The sequence below is a fragment of the Phyllopteryx taeniolatus genome, chromosome 13 (genome assembly GCF_024500385.1).
Source record: "Phyllopteryx taeniolatus isolate TA_2022b chromosome 13, UOR_Ptae_1.2, whole genome shotgun sequence".
NCBI lineage: Eukaryota > Metazoa > Chordata > Actinopteri > Syngnathiformes > Syngnathidae > Phyllopteryx > Phyllopteryx taeniolatus.
In genome coordinates this window covers 19,893,093-19,908,502 of record NC_084514.1, presented here as the reverse complement: position 1 = coordinate 19,908,502, position 15,410 = coordinate 19,893,093, and the positions used below count along the sequence as shown (strand labels likewise).

At 40.6% G+C, this 15,410-nt stretch overlaps 2 protein-coding genes across 3 annotated transcripts in view; one reads left to right on the top strand and one right to left on the bottom strand.

The window, feature by feature from the left end:
- The first annotated feature begins 462 nt into the window (after positions 1 to 462).
- Positions 463 to 11,924, top strand: LOC133487920 (synaptosomal-associated protein 23-like). 2 transcript variants are annotated; one of them, XM_061795180.1, is made up of 8 exons: positions 463 to 621; positions 4,725 to 4,839; positions 6,831 to 6,872; positions 6,992 to 7,040; positions 7,766 to 7,883; positions 8,523 to 8,699; positions 9,525 to 9,669; positions 11,026 to 11,924. In XM_061795180.1, exons 2-8 carry the CDS (start codon positions 4,783 to 4,785, stop codon positions 11,086 to 11,088), a joined length of 651 nt encoding a protein of 216 aa, XP_061651164.1. In that variant the 5' UTR covers positions 463 to 621; positions 4,725 to 4,782; the 3' UTR covers positions 11,089 to 11,924. The 2 variants fall into 2 exon arrangements, with proteins under 2 accessions (XP_061651164.1, XP_061651163.1); XM_061795179.1 differs by lacking the exon at positions 463 to 621 and adding an exon at positions 649 to 807.
- The window catches only part of sptb (spectrin, beta, erythrocytic), a 31,077-nt gene continuing 27,582 nt past the window's right edge, over positions 11,916 to 15,410 (bottom strand). The window contains 3 exon segments of the mRNA XM_061795170.1: positions 11,916 to 13,691; positions 15,085 to 15,127; positions 15,196 to 15,369. Coding sequence (XP_061651154.1) covers positions 13,512 to 13,691; positions 15,085 to 15,127; positions 15,196 to 15,369 — 397 coding nt within the window. The 3' untranslated portion in view covers positions 11,916 to 13,511.

The window sequence follows — 15,410 nt, the reverse complement described above, 5'->3', positions numbered from 1 at the left end:
TTTTTTTTTTATTAAATACTTTCTAGAAAAAGGCGGCACGGTGGACGACTGGTTAGAGCGTCAGCCTCACAGTTCTGAGGACCCGGGTTCAATCCCCGGCCCCGCCTGTGTGGAGTTTGCATGTTCTCCCCGTGCCTGCGTGGGTTTTCTCCGGGCACTCCGGTTTCCTCCCACATCCCAAAAACATGCATTAATTGAAGACTCTAAATTGCCCGTAGGTGTGACTGTGCGTGTGAATGGTTGTTTGTTTGTATGTGCCCTGCGATTGGCTGGCAACCAGTTCAGGGTGTACTGCCCGATGATAGCTGGGATAGGCTCCAGCACGCCCGCGACCCTAGTGAGGAGAAGTGGCTCAGAAAATGGATGGATGGATGGACATTCTAGAAAAAAGCCAAGTAGTTTGCCAGTGAACTTTTTGGCAGCCGCTCGTCTTTAGAATTTACATATTTCCGACGTCTCCTAAAGGCACCGCCTTTACCAAGTTGCGCGCGCTGCGTACGTAAGTGCTCGTGTCAGAGGAGGAAGAAGCGAAGGCATCCGAAAGTTACCAAGTGCGCATACCTGACTCGAGGAGGAGTTGCTGTCCCCGGTCCAAAACGTCGACGCGGAGAGGGTTTGACGGTAAGTAGCGACCGCCCTCGGACGACTTTATCTGCCTCTCGCCGCGTCCGTCGGCATTGTTTGTTTGGGTGGTGGTGTCAGGGGAAAGCGGAACTAGCTTTAGCCGACTAGCTCCTGGTCGGCTCCGTGGGGCGACTTTGCTCGGATCCTGCCGGTCGTCGACCGACCGCCACATTTTCGCACAATGTAAGTGACTTTTTAATCATCTTAAGTCAACCATTACTCGTGTTGGTTTGTTAGCGTTAAAAGCGGCATACCTTTTATGTTGTCTTTTTTTTTTTTTCCTTCGTGCCTGTCATTCATGTTAACGTCACCTGTTTGACAAGTCTTTTTTTTTTTTTTTCCGTCTCGCGAGATCAATAAACTGTTTGATCTGTCATTGATCTGTCAAACATTGATCTGTTTGATCTGTCAAACATCTTACACTGTTTGTATGGTGAAGGATTTTCTTTTATTTTTTAAATTTATTTATTTAATATAAGGCAGTGTTACACTTCTTTCCGGCTTCTGTCGTCTAGTTATCCTCCTAACATAAATTGTATCTGTTATTTAGTTTGTTTATGTGCGTGGTTAAGCTGCTAGACCCCCTCATTATTTCCAAACAATGACAGCAAATGTGGCAAAATGTGAACGTGTCGCCCCGGTCATTGTGTGCAAGCAAATACGTCATTGTGTACTGCACCGAGATCTGGAGGAACAGGTTTGGGTAGAAGAACCAGAACTCTACACTTGGAGGACATGAGGCGGCACGTCCACCTTGGCCTGTTTCGCATTGCTTGTTATGAGAATCATCTGAGGGAGTTCAATCCTTGTGTTTTGTTAATTATTATTATTATAAATAAAATGCTTTAATTGTGTTTTTAGTTACATTTAAAAAAATAATTTAAAAAACCACTAGTAATGCACAGTCATAGATGACCACAACTTAACCCTCCAAGCATTCTCCAGTTGTCTCGCATAAATATCGACTGGCTATTGATAGGCTGGGTATTATGGCATTGCAATAAAGTCAGCTTTGTTTTTCACACAAAAAAATATGCCGTATTTCAAATTTTTATCCCCCAAAGGGTTCTTTGCTGTTTTGTAAACATTAATTAATCTACCACGTAGAACGTTCTATTTGACTTAAATTGCTTCAAGATGCAGCATTCCAGTCCAGACAAGCTACACAATTTTTACTGATCGATTCCTCGATCAGCCAGGCTTGTCGCCCTTCCTTTGTTTTAATAAACCTACATGTACAACATTTTATAGTTGAGAGTTCAGAATTTGTTGCCAATTACATTACAAGACACACAAGGATTTTGTCTCCGGTAGTTGGAACCACTGCAGTATAACAACAAACAGCCACTATGATGAAATATACATTCAGGACATAAAAACCACATGTGGAGAGTCATTGTGCAATCGAAGTGAACCACTAGTGTGGTGAAACCTGCCGAGCTGTATGTGTTTTGAAATTTGTACTGTCCACGTGTGGTACTCTGAAGCATAGATTGTGGACCAAAACAAACAAATTTGATGCTGAATTCATTGGGATATTGTATGTTGTGAAAAGGGAAACTCTTATTAGAGGTTTGGGACCACATCACAAGAGATTAATCCATTTATTTCCATGTTTTTTTCCCCCTCCATCATGTGCCTAACTTCCTCCTTAGAAAGAATAGTCTCTTTAAAAAAACAACAATTCATAAATCATCTCGACAAGCAGACGCTCCCTTTTCCTTTTTGCTTTTTCCATTCAAAGTTCCATCGCTTCAGCTTTTGACTCCAAGGGAAATGTTAGCAAAGGAAGTGGAGGCAGCTCAGTAAGCAGAATTCCCTCACAGTTTCCTCGCTTCCCCAATGGCGTTGTAGTTTTTGTCGGTTATGTGTCAAAATGTGACAACTGTTGCATTGCTTTAAAGGGAGGGGGAAGACGTTATACCAGCGACAACAGAGGAGAGCCAGTTGGGGCTTGCTAATGTCGTCCGATTACTTTTAGATGTACACAAACTGGCTTTCATGTGTCACAATCAGCCTGGATTGCATTTTAGCTGCGCTAAACCACACTGATGCAGTAAAAGCTCACAAGACATATAAAACGTTGGCTTAAAGCCATAAAAGAGTGAAGCGGCGAGATCACACAGGATGTATTAACTACGTCAAGATCCTTTCCAGGAAAAAAAAAAAAAAACATGAAAGGTGCCTTGTAATAGCATGAAAGTAGGGAATGTGTACACGAGAGTAAGTTTGAAGTTGCCTTTTTCAAACCACCCGAGTACTTAAAAGCAAAATGGATTAAAGCATTTGAGTTATTTCCTTGTCCTAAATTACTTGCGGCGTAGCAGTAAGTCAAAAATCACAGTTTGGCATGTACTTTTGGGTTTAAGGAGGCAGTTCAGAACACATTTAGTATGGTAGGGGGAGAAAAATGCAAACGTATGATCTTTTGTGTGAATAGGAACAAATTTGACATATTTAATGAAGTTCATAATTAAACATTTGATTGGCCTAGAGGTGTTTTTCATACATTTGTTAGTGTAATTATGACTTTACTACTGTGTTAGGGATAGACTACAATGTAATCCGAAGAGTCCCTGTAAATGAAAGCTAATCAAATAAACAAAAAAATGCATACAATAAGGTTAAGAATACATATTTGATGAGATGGAATACCTTAAAGTCACAATGCTGATTTAACTTGAATCCTTTTAGAAAAGTGCAGCGTCAACAATTTTTCTTTTTAGGAAAGGAACCGCAAGAATTTGAACAGGCATTGAACATGTTAACATGGATAGTTGACTTCTAAAGCCGTCAATGGCAGTGAATGTGCTAATGCATACTGTAGCTCCCTTTGTCACAACAGAAGACAAATTTTACTGCAGTCTCATGCACCACTGCGTGTACAAATAAGTTGGCGTGATGGTGGCGAGCCAGGAAGAAAGAGTAAAAAGACAGAATCCAAACGTTTGGGATCATTTCACAGTTAACAAGGAAGATAAAAGTGCCATGTGTACCACAATGGCATGTCTACAATCGGCAACAAAAGGTAACGTTTCAACATCAGCTGATTAAATATAACCTACCATTGCTAGTTAGAATGTAGTGTAGCGACAAGTTGTCAAGGATTGACACAGAAATTTATCTCGCGTGAATGAACAAACGGGGGGGGGGGGGGAACAAATGCGTACTCAGCGCATTCATACATGATCTGCCGAAACTACAATCTCATTTGCCAACGGCCACGTCACTCACAAGGCTAGGGCCCACCTTTTAAAAGCCATACACGCAAAGTCACAGATGCTACAGTAGCATGAGGATGGTGACCCCAAGTGGACAAAAATAATACCTTCATATCACATGCAAATTTTGTTTAATAATGCAAAATCAATTTTCATCCAATTACTCAATCATCCGTCCATCCATTCTGCAAATATTTGGTAGCTAGCCTAAGTCGAGTGTTAAATTTCACACCCTTTGCAACCCTTGCGGAATTTCTTGTGCTTTTTACAAAGTACATAAAAAGCTCTGTCTTGTGACTCGCTGGCGGCTCTTTGCACTCATGATGCATCTGCATACATGCTAATGATGTGTTTCTAAGTTGTAACAAGCCCTTTAAAGTTTTTGTTGGCAGGCGTCAGCGTTGAGTCTCATGACTGCGCTCCACGCCTGCAAATCGCTCATTGTTAGGAAAAGAAAACTCTTCGGGCCTGCCTTGGTGTTCCTTGGTCGTTTATCCCCACCATTTTTGGTACCACCTGAGCAAGCCCTCAACATGCCTTTTTTCCCCTCTCATAACAATATTAAACATTCATTTTCCCACAACTTCGGTTGTAGAAAAAGCAACCGTGTCTTTGGCAATGGTCTGCGCAGTGGACTCCGTGATTGCCTTCCGCTGGGCTCCTTTCTGTTCGCAGCCTTGTTGTTAGTGCGTGCAGTGCACGTCAGCGCGCTTTAAAGTATGGGAGCCACTACAAAAATTTATTCAAAAGAAATAGTCCTGAAAAAGTGACTTCATCAAGGAATCACGCCAGCCCTACGTGCTTCTTTTTAAGAATATATATTTTTAGGTGCTTAACCTCCTATATAATTCTTTCAATCACTGCGTCGCTCTCTCACAGGCCGCAAAATATTGAACTCTGTGCCACGGGAGGAGCGTCCAAATTGGACAGCAGCAAGATGGAGGACATGACAGTGGAGCAGATCACCGCCAGGGCCAACCAAGTGACTGATGAGGTAATCCGAGCCATTAGAAAGATGTCGCATGAGAAGGTGACGGCATGTTGTCAAAATGTGCTGTAAAAGACTGCTTCCTAGCTGCGATAGTTTCAAATTGTCTTATTGACGCCTTCGGCAGTGACAATCCTGCTAAACTGGGTTGCTCTCTCGTGTCAACACTATCAAGACATTTTGTTAATTGAACTGTTGTACTAACCAGGTACCTCCTGCTGTGCAAAAATGTCAGTCACACTGAGGCATTTAAAGAAATTTCTTTCATCACAGGGAAATTCATAACTCAATTTTGAATTGCTGTAGCTTCTGTGTGCCCGTGCGTTTCAGAGAAGCAATGTTTGCTCTCGGTGTGAGCAAATAAAGACCCCAGCGCTTGAAAATCCTCAAAGATTAGACAAGGGAAGAAAGGTGAAGTCTGAGCCAATCCTGAAGTCATTTTCAAATTTTTCCAAAAAATAACGTCTAAATGTACTTAAGTGATGCTCACTTAAATGTGTTGTCCAAAGATCTTAAAAATTCCGCAGACACGTGAGCAACACACTTTCTTTGTAATGAAATTGGCACATTTCAAATTACAATCAGAGATCAGAATGGGAATAACTGTCAATTATCACTCTGTGGTGAAGGAGAGGAAGAAGTGGCCTACATTCAGGTATACTGTTTGTAATGGTGATCACGTTTTGTTCATGTAAGGTGTTAAATTTGATATATACGGCCTTATAATAGTCTGAAAACATTACGAGTTTGTGAGTCTCATAAAAACGTTGGCTCCCTCTCGTGGAACCACTGACCTGTCGTGAATAATAGAAATGTCATCACATTCCTAACCCTCCTGTTATTGTCTTTGTAAAATGCTTATGGATTAATGCCTGTTTTACCATTAAAAATATATATATTATAGATAACAATTGTTTTGTGACGATTGGTAAATCCCAGCAATAAAATCAAAGAGTTGTACAATATTTACAAAAAAGTGTATGAATTAAGAAATTTCTGCTCCTCTTTTAGTATCAATATGTTTAGTATACAATAATCATTCTCAAATAAAAATACAAAAAATAAAATAAAGCCATTGTAATTTTTCTTCACATTAAAAAAAAAAAAATAAGAAGAAGAAGAAGAAGAAGAATTTGTCTAGAGTAAAATTTAAAACTTGACCAGCAATGCAACAGGAGGGTTCAACTTAGTGACGTTCTGTATACTCTTCAACAAATGGGCTCACTTCATCAGCCATTTACTTTCAAGCAGTGTGTGTTGTAGCACAATATATACGTACTGTATTGCAATATTTCCAGTGAACTTTGTGATAAAAGTTGGGCTGAAATCATCTGGTTGCGCCGTCATAGGGAAATCAATCAGAGCCCATAGTCGTGCGTTTTGCTCCATCAATAACTATGCCCATGTCTCATTCATGTTATTTCAGTCTGCATTGAGTTGTGCTTATCGCCTTTACCTTGACGACGGCATTTTGTAACACTGATGACTTGTGCCGTGTTTTGTGTGTGCCTGCGCTCTTATGATGTAATATTTTTCTGTCTCTTCCTCCCTTCTGCCTACACCCGCTTGGCGGACATCTTGTCGCCTTCTGCTCAGTGGAGGTCAGAAATTAGTCAACTATCAATGTACGTGTATTGAGGGCGTATTATGTGAAAAATAATGACAAGTCTTTCAGTTATCACTATTTTCTGTTGTTTTAAGCGTGGCCTTATTGCTCCTTCAAGTCAAGTCGAGTCAATTCGTTTCATCAACAATGTTTATTATAGTCAATAGTTTGCTAGAAATAGAAACGCAGGGGCATTACTCACCTGGACCGGCTGCATTCCAGGTCCTTGCATGCGCCTTGTTTTCCATTCCTGATACTTTGTCACCTGACAAATGGGCGGCGTGTGACGTTGTGAATATTGTTCTGACAAGTCTGCATCGTATCGTCTTGTTTAACTATGTTCTATGGAAGCTAGAATCCAAGATAAAATGTGACCCTATTTTGTTTACAGTCACTTGAAAGCACGCGCAGGATGCTGCAAATGGCGGAGGAGGTGAGACAACCACTCACGTCATCATTTAGTGTTTCCTTGACTAAATAAACAAGCAGAAGCACATGAACATTTTTACATAATGTCCTCGTTAATTATGTCCTGGTGTGTCTTGTTTGCAGAGTAAAGAGACTGGTGTCAAAACCATAGTGATGTTGGACCAGCAAGGAGGTGTGTGCGTGTGTGTGTGTGTATGTGCGCGCTAGCTTGACGCGGGTTTAGCAAGACCCAAGTTGCTAATTTTAGGAATTGAGACTTGCTTGGATAAAACATAAAAGACTCGACGTTGACTCTATGACATGACTTTATAAGGCCTGCCTGATTACATTTTCAAATCATCAGTTTCAGAATGGTGTGCCGTTTGTTTGAAAGAAATGTTTTTTTGTGTGTGATTTGTGGCAACCCACCGGTCGGCAGCGATGTAGGGTGCAGAGGCCACCTCGTGAAGCAAATTCTGTTATCGTGGACGGAGTGCGGAAGATTATTAAATTTGGTCTCTTATCATAAAATCGGAGAAAAAGACAAAAGCAACATCCAAGGTTTGCAACTCAAAGATAAGAAATACATCATCATACTGTAACTTCATCCAGTAGCATAAAACCCCAAAAGACAGGTAAGCTATGTTAACTTCACAATTTAGCTTACTGCTAGCTGGTCAAATATTAACTAAGCTTCATGTAGGTTGTGCTTTTAATTAAGATTGGTTGGGACCAGTATAAAATGTTAATTGTGAAAGTGTCAGAGCTAACTAGTGAGAGTAGTGCAATAAAGTGGCTAATGTCCGCGTATATGTGTGACTGCTCTGGATTATATGACGTGACGTACGACTTTCTTCCGGCCAAGATGTCTTTATACGGTGACGGTGGTTGACTCGGTACGGCGTGCTGGTGTTTCAGAGCAGCTGAATCACGTGGAGGACGGCATGGACCAGATCAACCAGGACATGAGGCTGGCCGAGAAGAACCTGACGGACCTCTCCAAGTGCTGCGGCCTTTGCATCTGTCCGTGCAACAGGTACGCCTCTGCCGACATGGGGAAACGGCCCCGCTGTTGTCAATTAATTTAACCGGCGTTTACAATTGTGGAACATGGTGTGTGTCTCCCCTACGTTGGCCGCCTTGTGGACATAAAAAGCAATAGGTTTCTTGCTTTCTTTTGGCTTCTTTAAAACATTTGAACATTAGTGTTATTTTGACATCAAACATGGTCTTGTCTATATATATATATAACAAAAATAATCAGTGCTCAGGAGAGGGTCTAACGGGTCTAAGCACTTCCTCCTGGTTCAGGTCAATGGCCAAGGAAACCGTAGGAACTTAAAGGTCTTTAATGTCTTTTTTAAAACAAGACGTCACCACAGAGCCACCAAAGCATACATTTATACATATATTTGTAATGTAAATGCTCCTTGGGTCGCATTACTTTGTCCACCCTTGGACAAGACTTTTTTTTTTTTTTTTTTTTTGTGTCTATGCGTGTGGTGCAAACGTACACTCGTAACCATGACAACCACTCTTCCCAAAATGCCCTCGCATTGAAGCCGAGGAACCTTTGACGATTACCAAAAGATGAGGTAGGGAAGGTGTGCGGCTTGCTTGTGGTTTACGCTGCCCCTCGCTGGTTGTGACGTGGTGTTCTTCCGCCCCACTGCAGGGTGTCGTCCATCGAGAACGACTCACGATACAAGCGCACGTGGGGCATCGGAGGAGGACACGACGGCGAGAGCAACGGCGACGGTTCCAAAGTGGTCTCCAAGCAGCCGGCGGGGGTTCGCAACGGGCAGGCCGGCCAGGTCAACGCGCCGCCGCCGTCTGGCCCGTACGTCAAGAGGTAACGTTCCATTTTTTGGGGGGCGGTATTCCTGGAAAATTGTGGAATTTAGGTCTGAAACAATAAATCGATTAGAAAATAAACAAGTTGAATCACAATTTGTTGGTAACTTACGATGTTTGCTAATTCAATTTAGCCTACTACCGCTACTTGGAGCATAATGTAATGTCTCCACAAGTGGTCAAGGATAGAAGCAGCGGCCGGTGCACTTTCTATCGCTTCAATCGAACGAACTGTGATGAAAGAAACGCGTAATACATTCATACAGGAGCTGTTATGTTGCCAACTGACACCCAGGCCCTCGACGAGCAAACTGGCTAACATGCGCTAACAACGGCCAACTGCACTCTCATTCACTGACGTGTTATTAGGATTCCCTGCTGTATCCCGGTAGAACCTACTGCTTCCAGACGGGAAAAGGAATATGTGACGGCATTAGTTTGCCCTAAAACTAACCTCGGACAAATATCATACATGTTTGGGATGGTCATCTCGTTACATCTGCGTCGCTTGCCCTTCCCGCGAGGCAGGAACCAATCATGTTGCAGCGGGGCGTGTTCTGCCTGTAAACTATGTGGGAATCTTGGTAAAGCTTAACTGACGCACACGTCCGTCCATCACCACGCCAGGCTCAGCCTTGTAAAGCCTGTTGGCAAATGCAGTCCCAACGATAGAAGTTCAAAAGTTCCAAAAAGTTCATGAACTGTTCATGCATTGAATTTATCAGGGTTTGGTTTTAACAAATTTAATTGACTGGTTGTATTTTTTTTATTTTTTCACGTTATTTGTTAAAAAGTATGGAATTTAGGAATTTCAACATTTCAGGATAACCAATGACGCCCGTGAGGACGAGATGGAAGACAATCTGAACGCCGTCGGCGGCATCATCGGTAACCTTAAATCGATGGCGGTGGACATGGGCGCAGAGATCGACAAGCAGAGCAAACAGATCGATCGGATCACCGACAAGGTAACCGAGGTTTCTTCTTGGGAATGATATTTGAACAGATATTGCATTTGTCGATTGTTGCACCCAAAAAAATGCTTTTAGGATTTTTTTTTTTTTCTAACATTTGCCCCATGAGGGAAATTAAATTGTCACAGCAGCAATATTCACACATATCCAGTGCACTCATAATAATATAGAATCAACACACTATAAAATGAAAACAAAGTGTATTATTTTAATATTATTACTTGAGGATGGATTAAAATATAATTAAGTATAATGCAAAAATGATTACCGTATTTTCGCGACCATACCGTATTAAAATGCGCAGTCTCAGTTACAGGGTCTATTTCTGTATTTAACACACGCTAGCTTAAAACATACGGTAGCATGCTAGCCTATGTTTTTAAAAAGGCAGCAGGAGCGAAACTGATTTCGCTTGTACTTTATTGAAGTATTTTAACAATGTACTCGTTATTTTTTGATCAGTCCTCATCCACAAATCCACCAAAGTCCTCATCTTCTGTATGCGAAATGAACAGCTGTTCGGCAATGATGCCGGCTTTCGCGAAAGCTCCGACAACAGTCAAAGCAGATACCTTAGCCCAGGCGTCCACTTGTGGACCGTGGATTCGTTGATCTTGAATTCACTCGCGCCTGCTCAATTCCCATGTTCCTCTGCGTAACTGATAGCTTGCAGTTTAAACTGTGCTTCGTAAGCATGTCTCTTCGTAGGTACCATTTTCGGGGGTCCTTAGCCAAACCGATCTTGTTTTTGCACATACCGGCGCTTTATACCTACTTGGGGCATGCCTTTAGCGTCCTCTTTCACACGCACCCTTTGACGTCCGCCTTTCCTCTATATTAGCAAGCGTGTCAGCAGGAAATGCTCCCAGTCAGTCAAGCGGAGATTTTGGAACTCGGTGCACACACAAGGCGCGCCGCATTATTCAGTTCAGATTTTGTGAAAATACAGTACATGTAAAAAATATATACATGTCCTCAGCAATTTTCTTAAAAAATATGATTCTTGGATGATTATAGCTTTTTTTTTTTTTTTTTTTTTTTCCCCCCTCCTGAAAATTCCGACTATTCTTGTAGGGTTCGAATATTTTTTCCTCCACTTTTGTTTCCCCCAAAAATATGACTCATGATGGCGCGCACAGAAATGTGATCAAGGATCGTTTTGATGAAAAACGTCAATAAACAAAGAAACTTCAGTTTTTACTTGGCCAGTAGTCCTACTCGGCCATCTTCCTGGCCCACATGTACCTGGTCGGCCATCTCCCATTTGAACATGTTGGATTCTTTTAATGAACAGCATCGAAATGTGTAATAATGTTGCGCCACTCACCATTTTGTTTTGTCTGCTTCCAGGCGGACATGAACAAAATGCGTATCGACGAAGCCAACCAGAGAGCCACCAAGCTCCTCAACTAACAAGCAGCTTTCTTCATTGACCCCCCCCCCCCCCCCCCACACACACACACAACCTTATCACAGCCACGCAAGAACACACAATCGTCTTGCTGTGTCGGGAGATGAATAGAAAACAGATACAGGACCGGTGAAAGGTTTGGATGTCTCTAAAAGCAGCTTTCGTCACACACACACACGTATAGTACATGCATGCCTCATCACAGCCACGCAAGAACACACAATCATCTCTCTATGCAGCGCGCTGAATAATGGGACCAGTCAGTAGACCGGTCTTCTCTTTTAAAGTGTCTGTAAACACTAAAAAAATGATCACCTCTTGATACCAAAACACATTAGGGATTTTTGTGTCCATGTGGATGTGTTCTCCACACCGCTTCCACCTGTGGTCTGGTTTTAATCCCACACCCTGTACCCCATTGGCCAGCGCCTTATTGTATGTGTATAATTTTGAATGAATACGTTTATTTAATTTTTCTTTCAAGCAGAGCTGTGAATGAAATCGTCCACCCCTACTTGTCCCCCAATTTTACATTTTGAAATATATTTAATAAAAAAATGTACTTCAGTAGGAAATGAAATACCCGACCCTCCCTGCCATGTCCTCATGTGGCCTTGCATCAAGCTAACGCTGCACCTAAAGGATAGACAAGCGGATTGTAATGTAAATATCCTTGTTAGCAATTAGCATGCTAGCATTCAGGTCATGTGATCAATGTGCGGCCGCTCCCCGTGCAAGTGTTCACCCAGCTCCTGACCTGAGAAGTTGCATAACGTTTAAAATAAGTTTGTTGAATTGTTTGTACTCAGTAATAAAGCTATTCCAGGTATGAATGTCATCTGCTCAATTCATTTTAATTTCATCCACAAGCATAGGAACCTCGCAAACATACACAAAACCAGGAAAAAAAAAAGGTCACTATTAACTATTTCCTGTCATCACACAATGAATACAAAAGACAGATTAGATGAGCTTGATTGGTGTTTTCCAAATGCTTAATGTAGAATTTTTAAACCCCCAATAAAAAAACATTCCCAGGTGAACAGAGAAGCTTCAGCAACCATTGTGGCTCTGAGCTCAGTGAGACTCCAAACATTAATGACAAATAAATACTTTGCGTCCATATTCTGCGCAATTACATTTCACCGATGGCATTTTCTCAAGAAACTGCAAACAGAGCATTCGACAAAGCGGAGTGGTCTGCCTCACAATAGCACCAAATAACAAACATATTCAACATCTGGTTCATGTCATGCAATGGTGCCAAAATACTGCCACAGTCATATTGTAGGAGTATTAGGGGACACACATGAAAATCAACTCAGAATGTTACAAGTTTTATTTTTGTTGTACAAGAAAAAGAAAATTCCAGAATAAAGTTATAATTTTAGGGAATGTCAAAACTCCCAGTAGATGTAACAGTCTGATACTAGAAAAAATATGACTTTATGCCTATGACCTTTTTCTTAAAAAAAAAAAAGTTCTCGCAAATTACATTTTCTTCTTTTACAAATTATGTCAGTTTTTCCTGCAACATTAGGACTTAAATGTATTGTTAGTGGACAGCTTTTTTTTTTCAAGCCAAAATTAGTAGTAAAGTTGTAAATGTTTTTTTTTTTCTCCTCTTGCCTTAATCAAGTTGTAATCTTGATCAACAGTCCTGTATTTTCCAGGACAGATTTTTTTTAATGTTCGTGTAATTTTTTAAACTTTGTTGCGAAAGTATTTTTAATTTATGTAACCACTTTATTCTCAGCATAAATTCATTGTAGTTATTACTACAATCTTTTTTTTTGTTTTATTCCAGAAAAGTTGAATCTTGATACAATTATTGAAGCTAAACTCATTTTTTTTTTTAAAGTAAAATCATGTATTGAGTTGTATTTTTTTAAAGAAAACATAGTTGTAATTTTAAAATTTTTAATCAATTATGAAAAGAAAAATCACTATTTTCGAGTGAGAAAATTATTTATTAAGCTATTATATTTTGACATAAAACAATTCCCACTGCAGCAAAGTTTAATTTTTTTTCCAAGAAAAACATTCCCCAGTATACGTTTCTTTAGAGAGTCTGGCCTTTTATAGTTGAGCACGAGTGCGGAGCCTGAACCTGTATTCAAATAAAAATCGTAGACTTCTCCAGTTCAATTGCATGCGCACAGTATCGTTTCAATTCACAACCATTGTGTGAGGCACGTGAAGAAACTTGCGGCTAAAGCAAAGATAAAAACAATTCTTTGGTTGAGTGTAAAAAGAGCATTTCTGTGATTTCATTTAAAAAAAAAAAAAAAAAAAGCTACATTTGTGTGTTAAATACAAGCGGAAGAACCAATGTTGATATATGATGTAAAACAGCTCTTGACTGATCGGACGCACGAGCGATGTGCCAGGTTGCCACGGTGGTGCCCGCCAACCCCGAGGCCTCTCACTTCTTCTTGGCGAATCGGCTGAACTTCTTCTCCTTGTCTTTCTTGGGGGCGGAAGCCGGCGGGGGCAGACTTTGGGTTCTGGCCCCCGAGGACGGCTCCCCGTCTGCCGCCTGTTCTTCGTCCGCGTGCGATTGAAGGGCCCTCGCCATGGCCTGGCTCCAATGTTGCAGGTCCTCCTGAAAGTCAACATTGGGGGGGGTGGGGTTGTCTTCACTTTTGTTTTTTTTCTTTCTATGGTATTCGACCACAATGAACAGATATTTTTGTGAATAAAATAAAGATGGGGGGGGGGGGGGGGGAATAACCAGGTTGAGAAAAAATAAACTTTTTCTATGAAGATTGACAAAAACTACTTTATTGAAACGTGACAGAGAGTTTTCTGAAAAATGTCCACATATCAGAATTGTGTTTTTTTTATTTTATTAAAAATATAACTTTTTACTAAGAGTGACTTACGGTCAAGGGTTTCAAAGTCGGGTTATGGTTTTAAAGTAGGGTTTCAAAACAGGGATAGGTTTGCAAAGTACAGTTTTAAAACAGGGTTTCAAAGTAGGGTTTGTGTTTTAAATTGTTTCAAAACAGGGTAAGGGTTTCAAAGTAGGGTCTTAATACAAGGTTAACGTTTGGAAGTAGGGTTTCAATTGTCATTCCAACTGTAATAATCACAGCTGATTTTATGGTCATACCTGTGGTTATTTTTTTCACTGCGACAAAATAAAAAAATATTTTTCCTGGACTATTAAATCACATTTACTTTCCCATCAGAGGTTTCGGGATTGAAATGACGCTTCATCATCAAGCCCTCGCGCGTTGAAACGGAGAAGAAATGAAAACTAGTGTATTGTTGAGATCAAACTTTCTATTAAGACAAGAAAAGATGAAATTTCGCATTGGTGGTTTGAGGAATTGTTTCGGTCGGCAAGTGACCAGCGTGTAAGCGGGTCGGTGCCCTTCGACGTGTACCATCAACAGGAATATAAATGAGCACAATGATACACGCCTATTTACTCAAACGTCACAAATTATTTCAATTTTTTTACCAAGATGTCAGGAAATTAGGGTCTGCAAAAAAAGTACGCAATTGGGAAATCTCAAATGTGTAGGAAGCCTGTGTCAAGACTTCTCAAAAAGATCTCCTTTTCAATATATTATATATTATGCATACATATGATCAAAAATAGACAAAAATGATTGTCCTTTTCTTAAAACAATTACGGGTCGTTAAAAAAAAAAAAAAAAAAAGAAATTCAAATACTTTACTTAAAAAATACAACTGTCAACAAAAAAATCTGTTTTGTGTATGTGTAAAAAAAAAAAAAAAAAATTGATTTGTCTCCCCTAATAACCTTTTCACAAATAAAAAATATAATTTTGTCACCAAGATTAATACTTTTTTCTAGAAAAAAAATAAAACAAATTACATGTAAAAAAAAAAAAAGCTACTTTTTATTTATTTTTATTTTTTTTAAATATGGCTTCCAAAAATTCGTTGAAAACAATGTTTCCTCCCGTGAATTTATTTTTTTCTTAAAAATAACAATTTGTGTTGGAATTAATTTATGCACTCACCTCATCTTTACACTGGAACAAATATTCACTGCCATCCGCAAGACTGAAAAAGAGGAGGTTGCCGTTGACGCGAGTGGTGAGATTTGTCGTTGACGTGACGTGACGTCTCACCGTAGTTTGGCCACGTGCTTCTTCTTCTTGTAGTTGGTCAGCAGCTCCCAGCTGGCGTTGCCCAGGGGCAGCGGGTCCTCGTCGTGAAACGTGGCGCCGTGGGCGGAGCTTTTGGCGTCTTTGTAGGCCGACAGCTGACCGGGTCTCAGAACGCAGTACAGGTTGTTCCACGACCTCCGCGCACATCAAAAAAATTGAAAAATCAAATAAAGTGA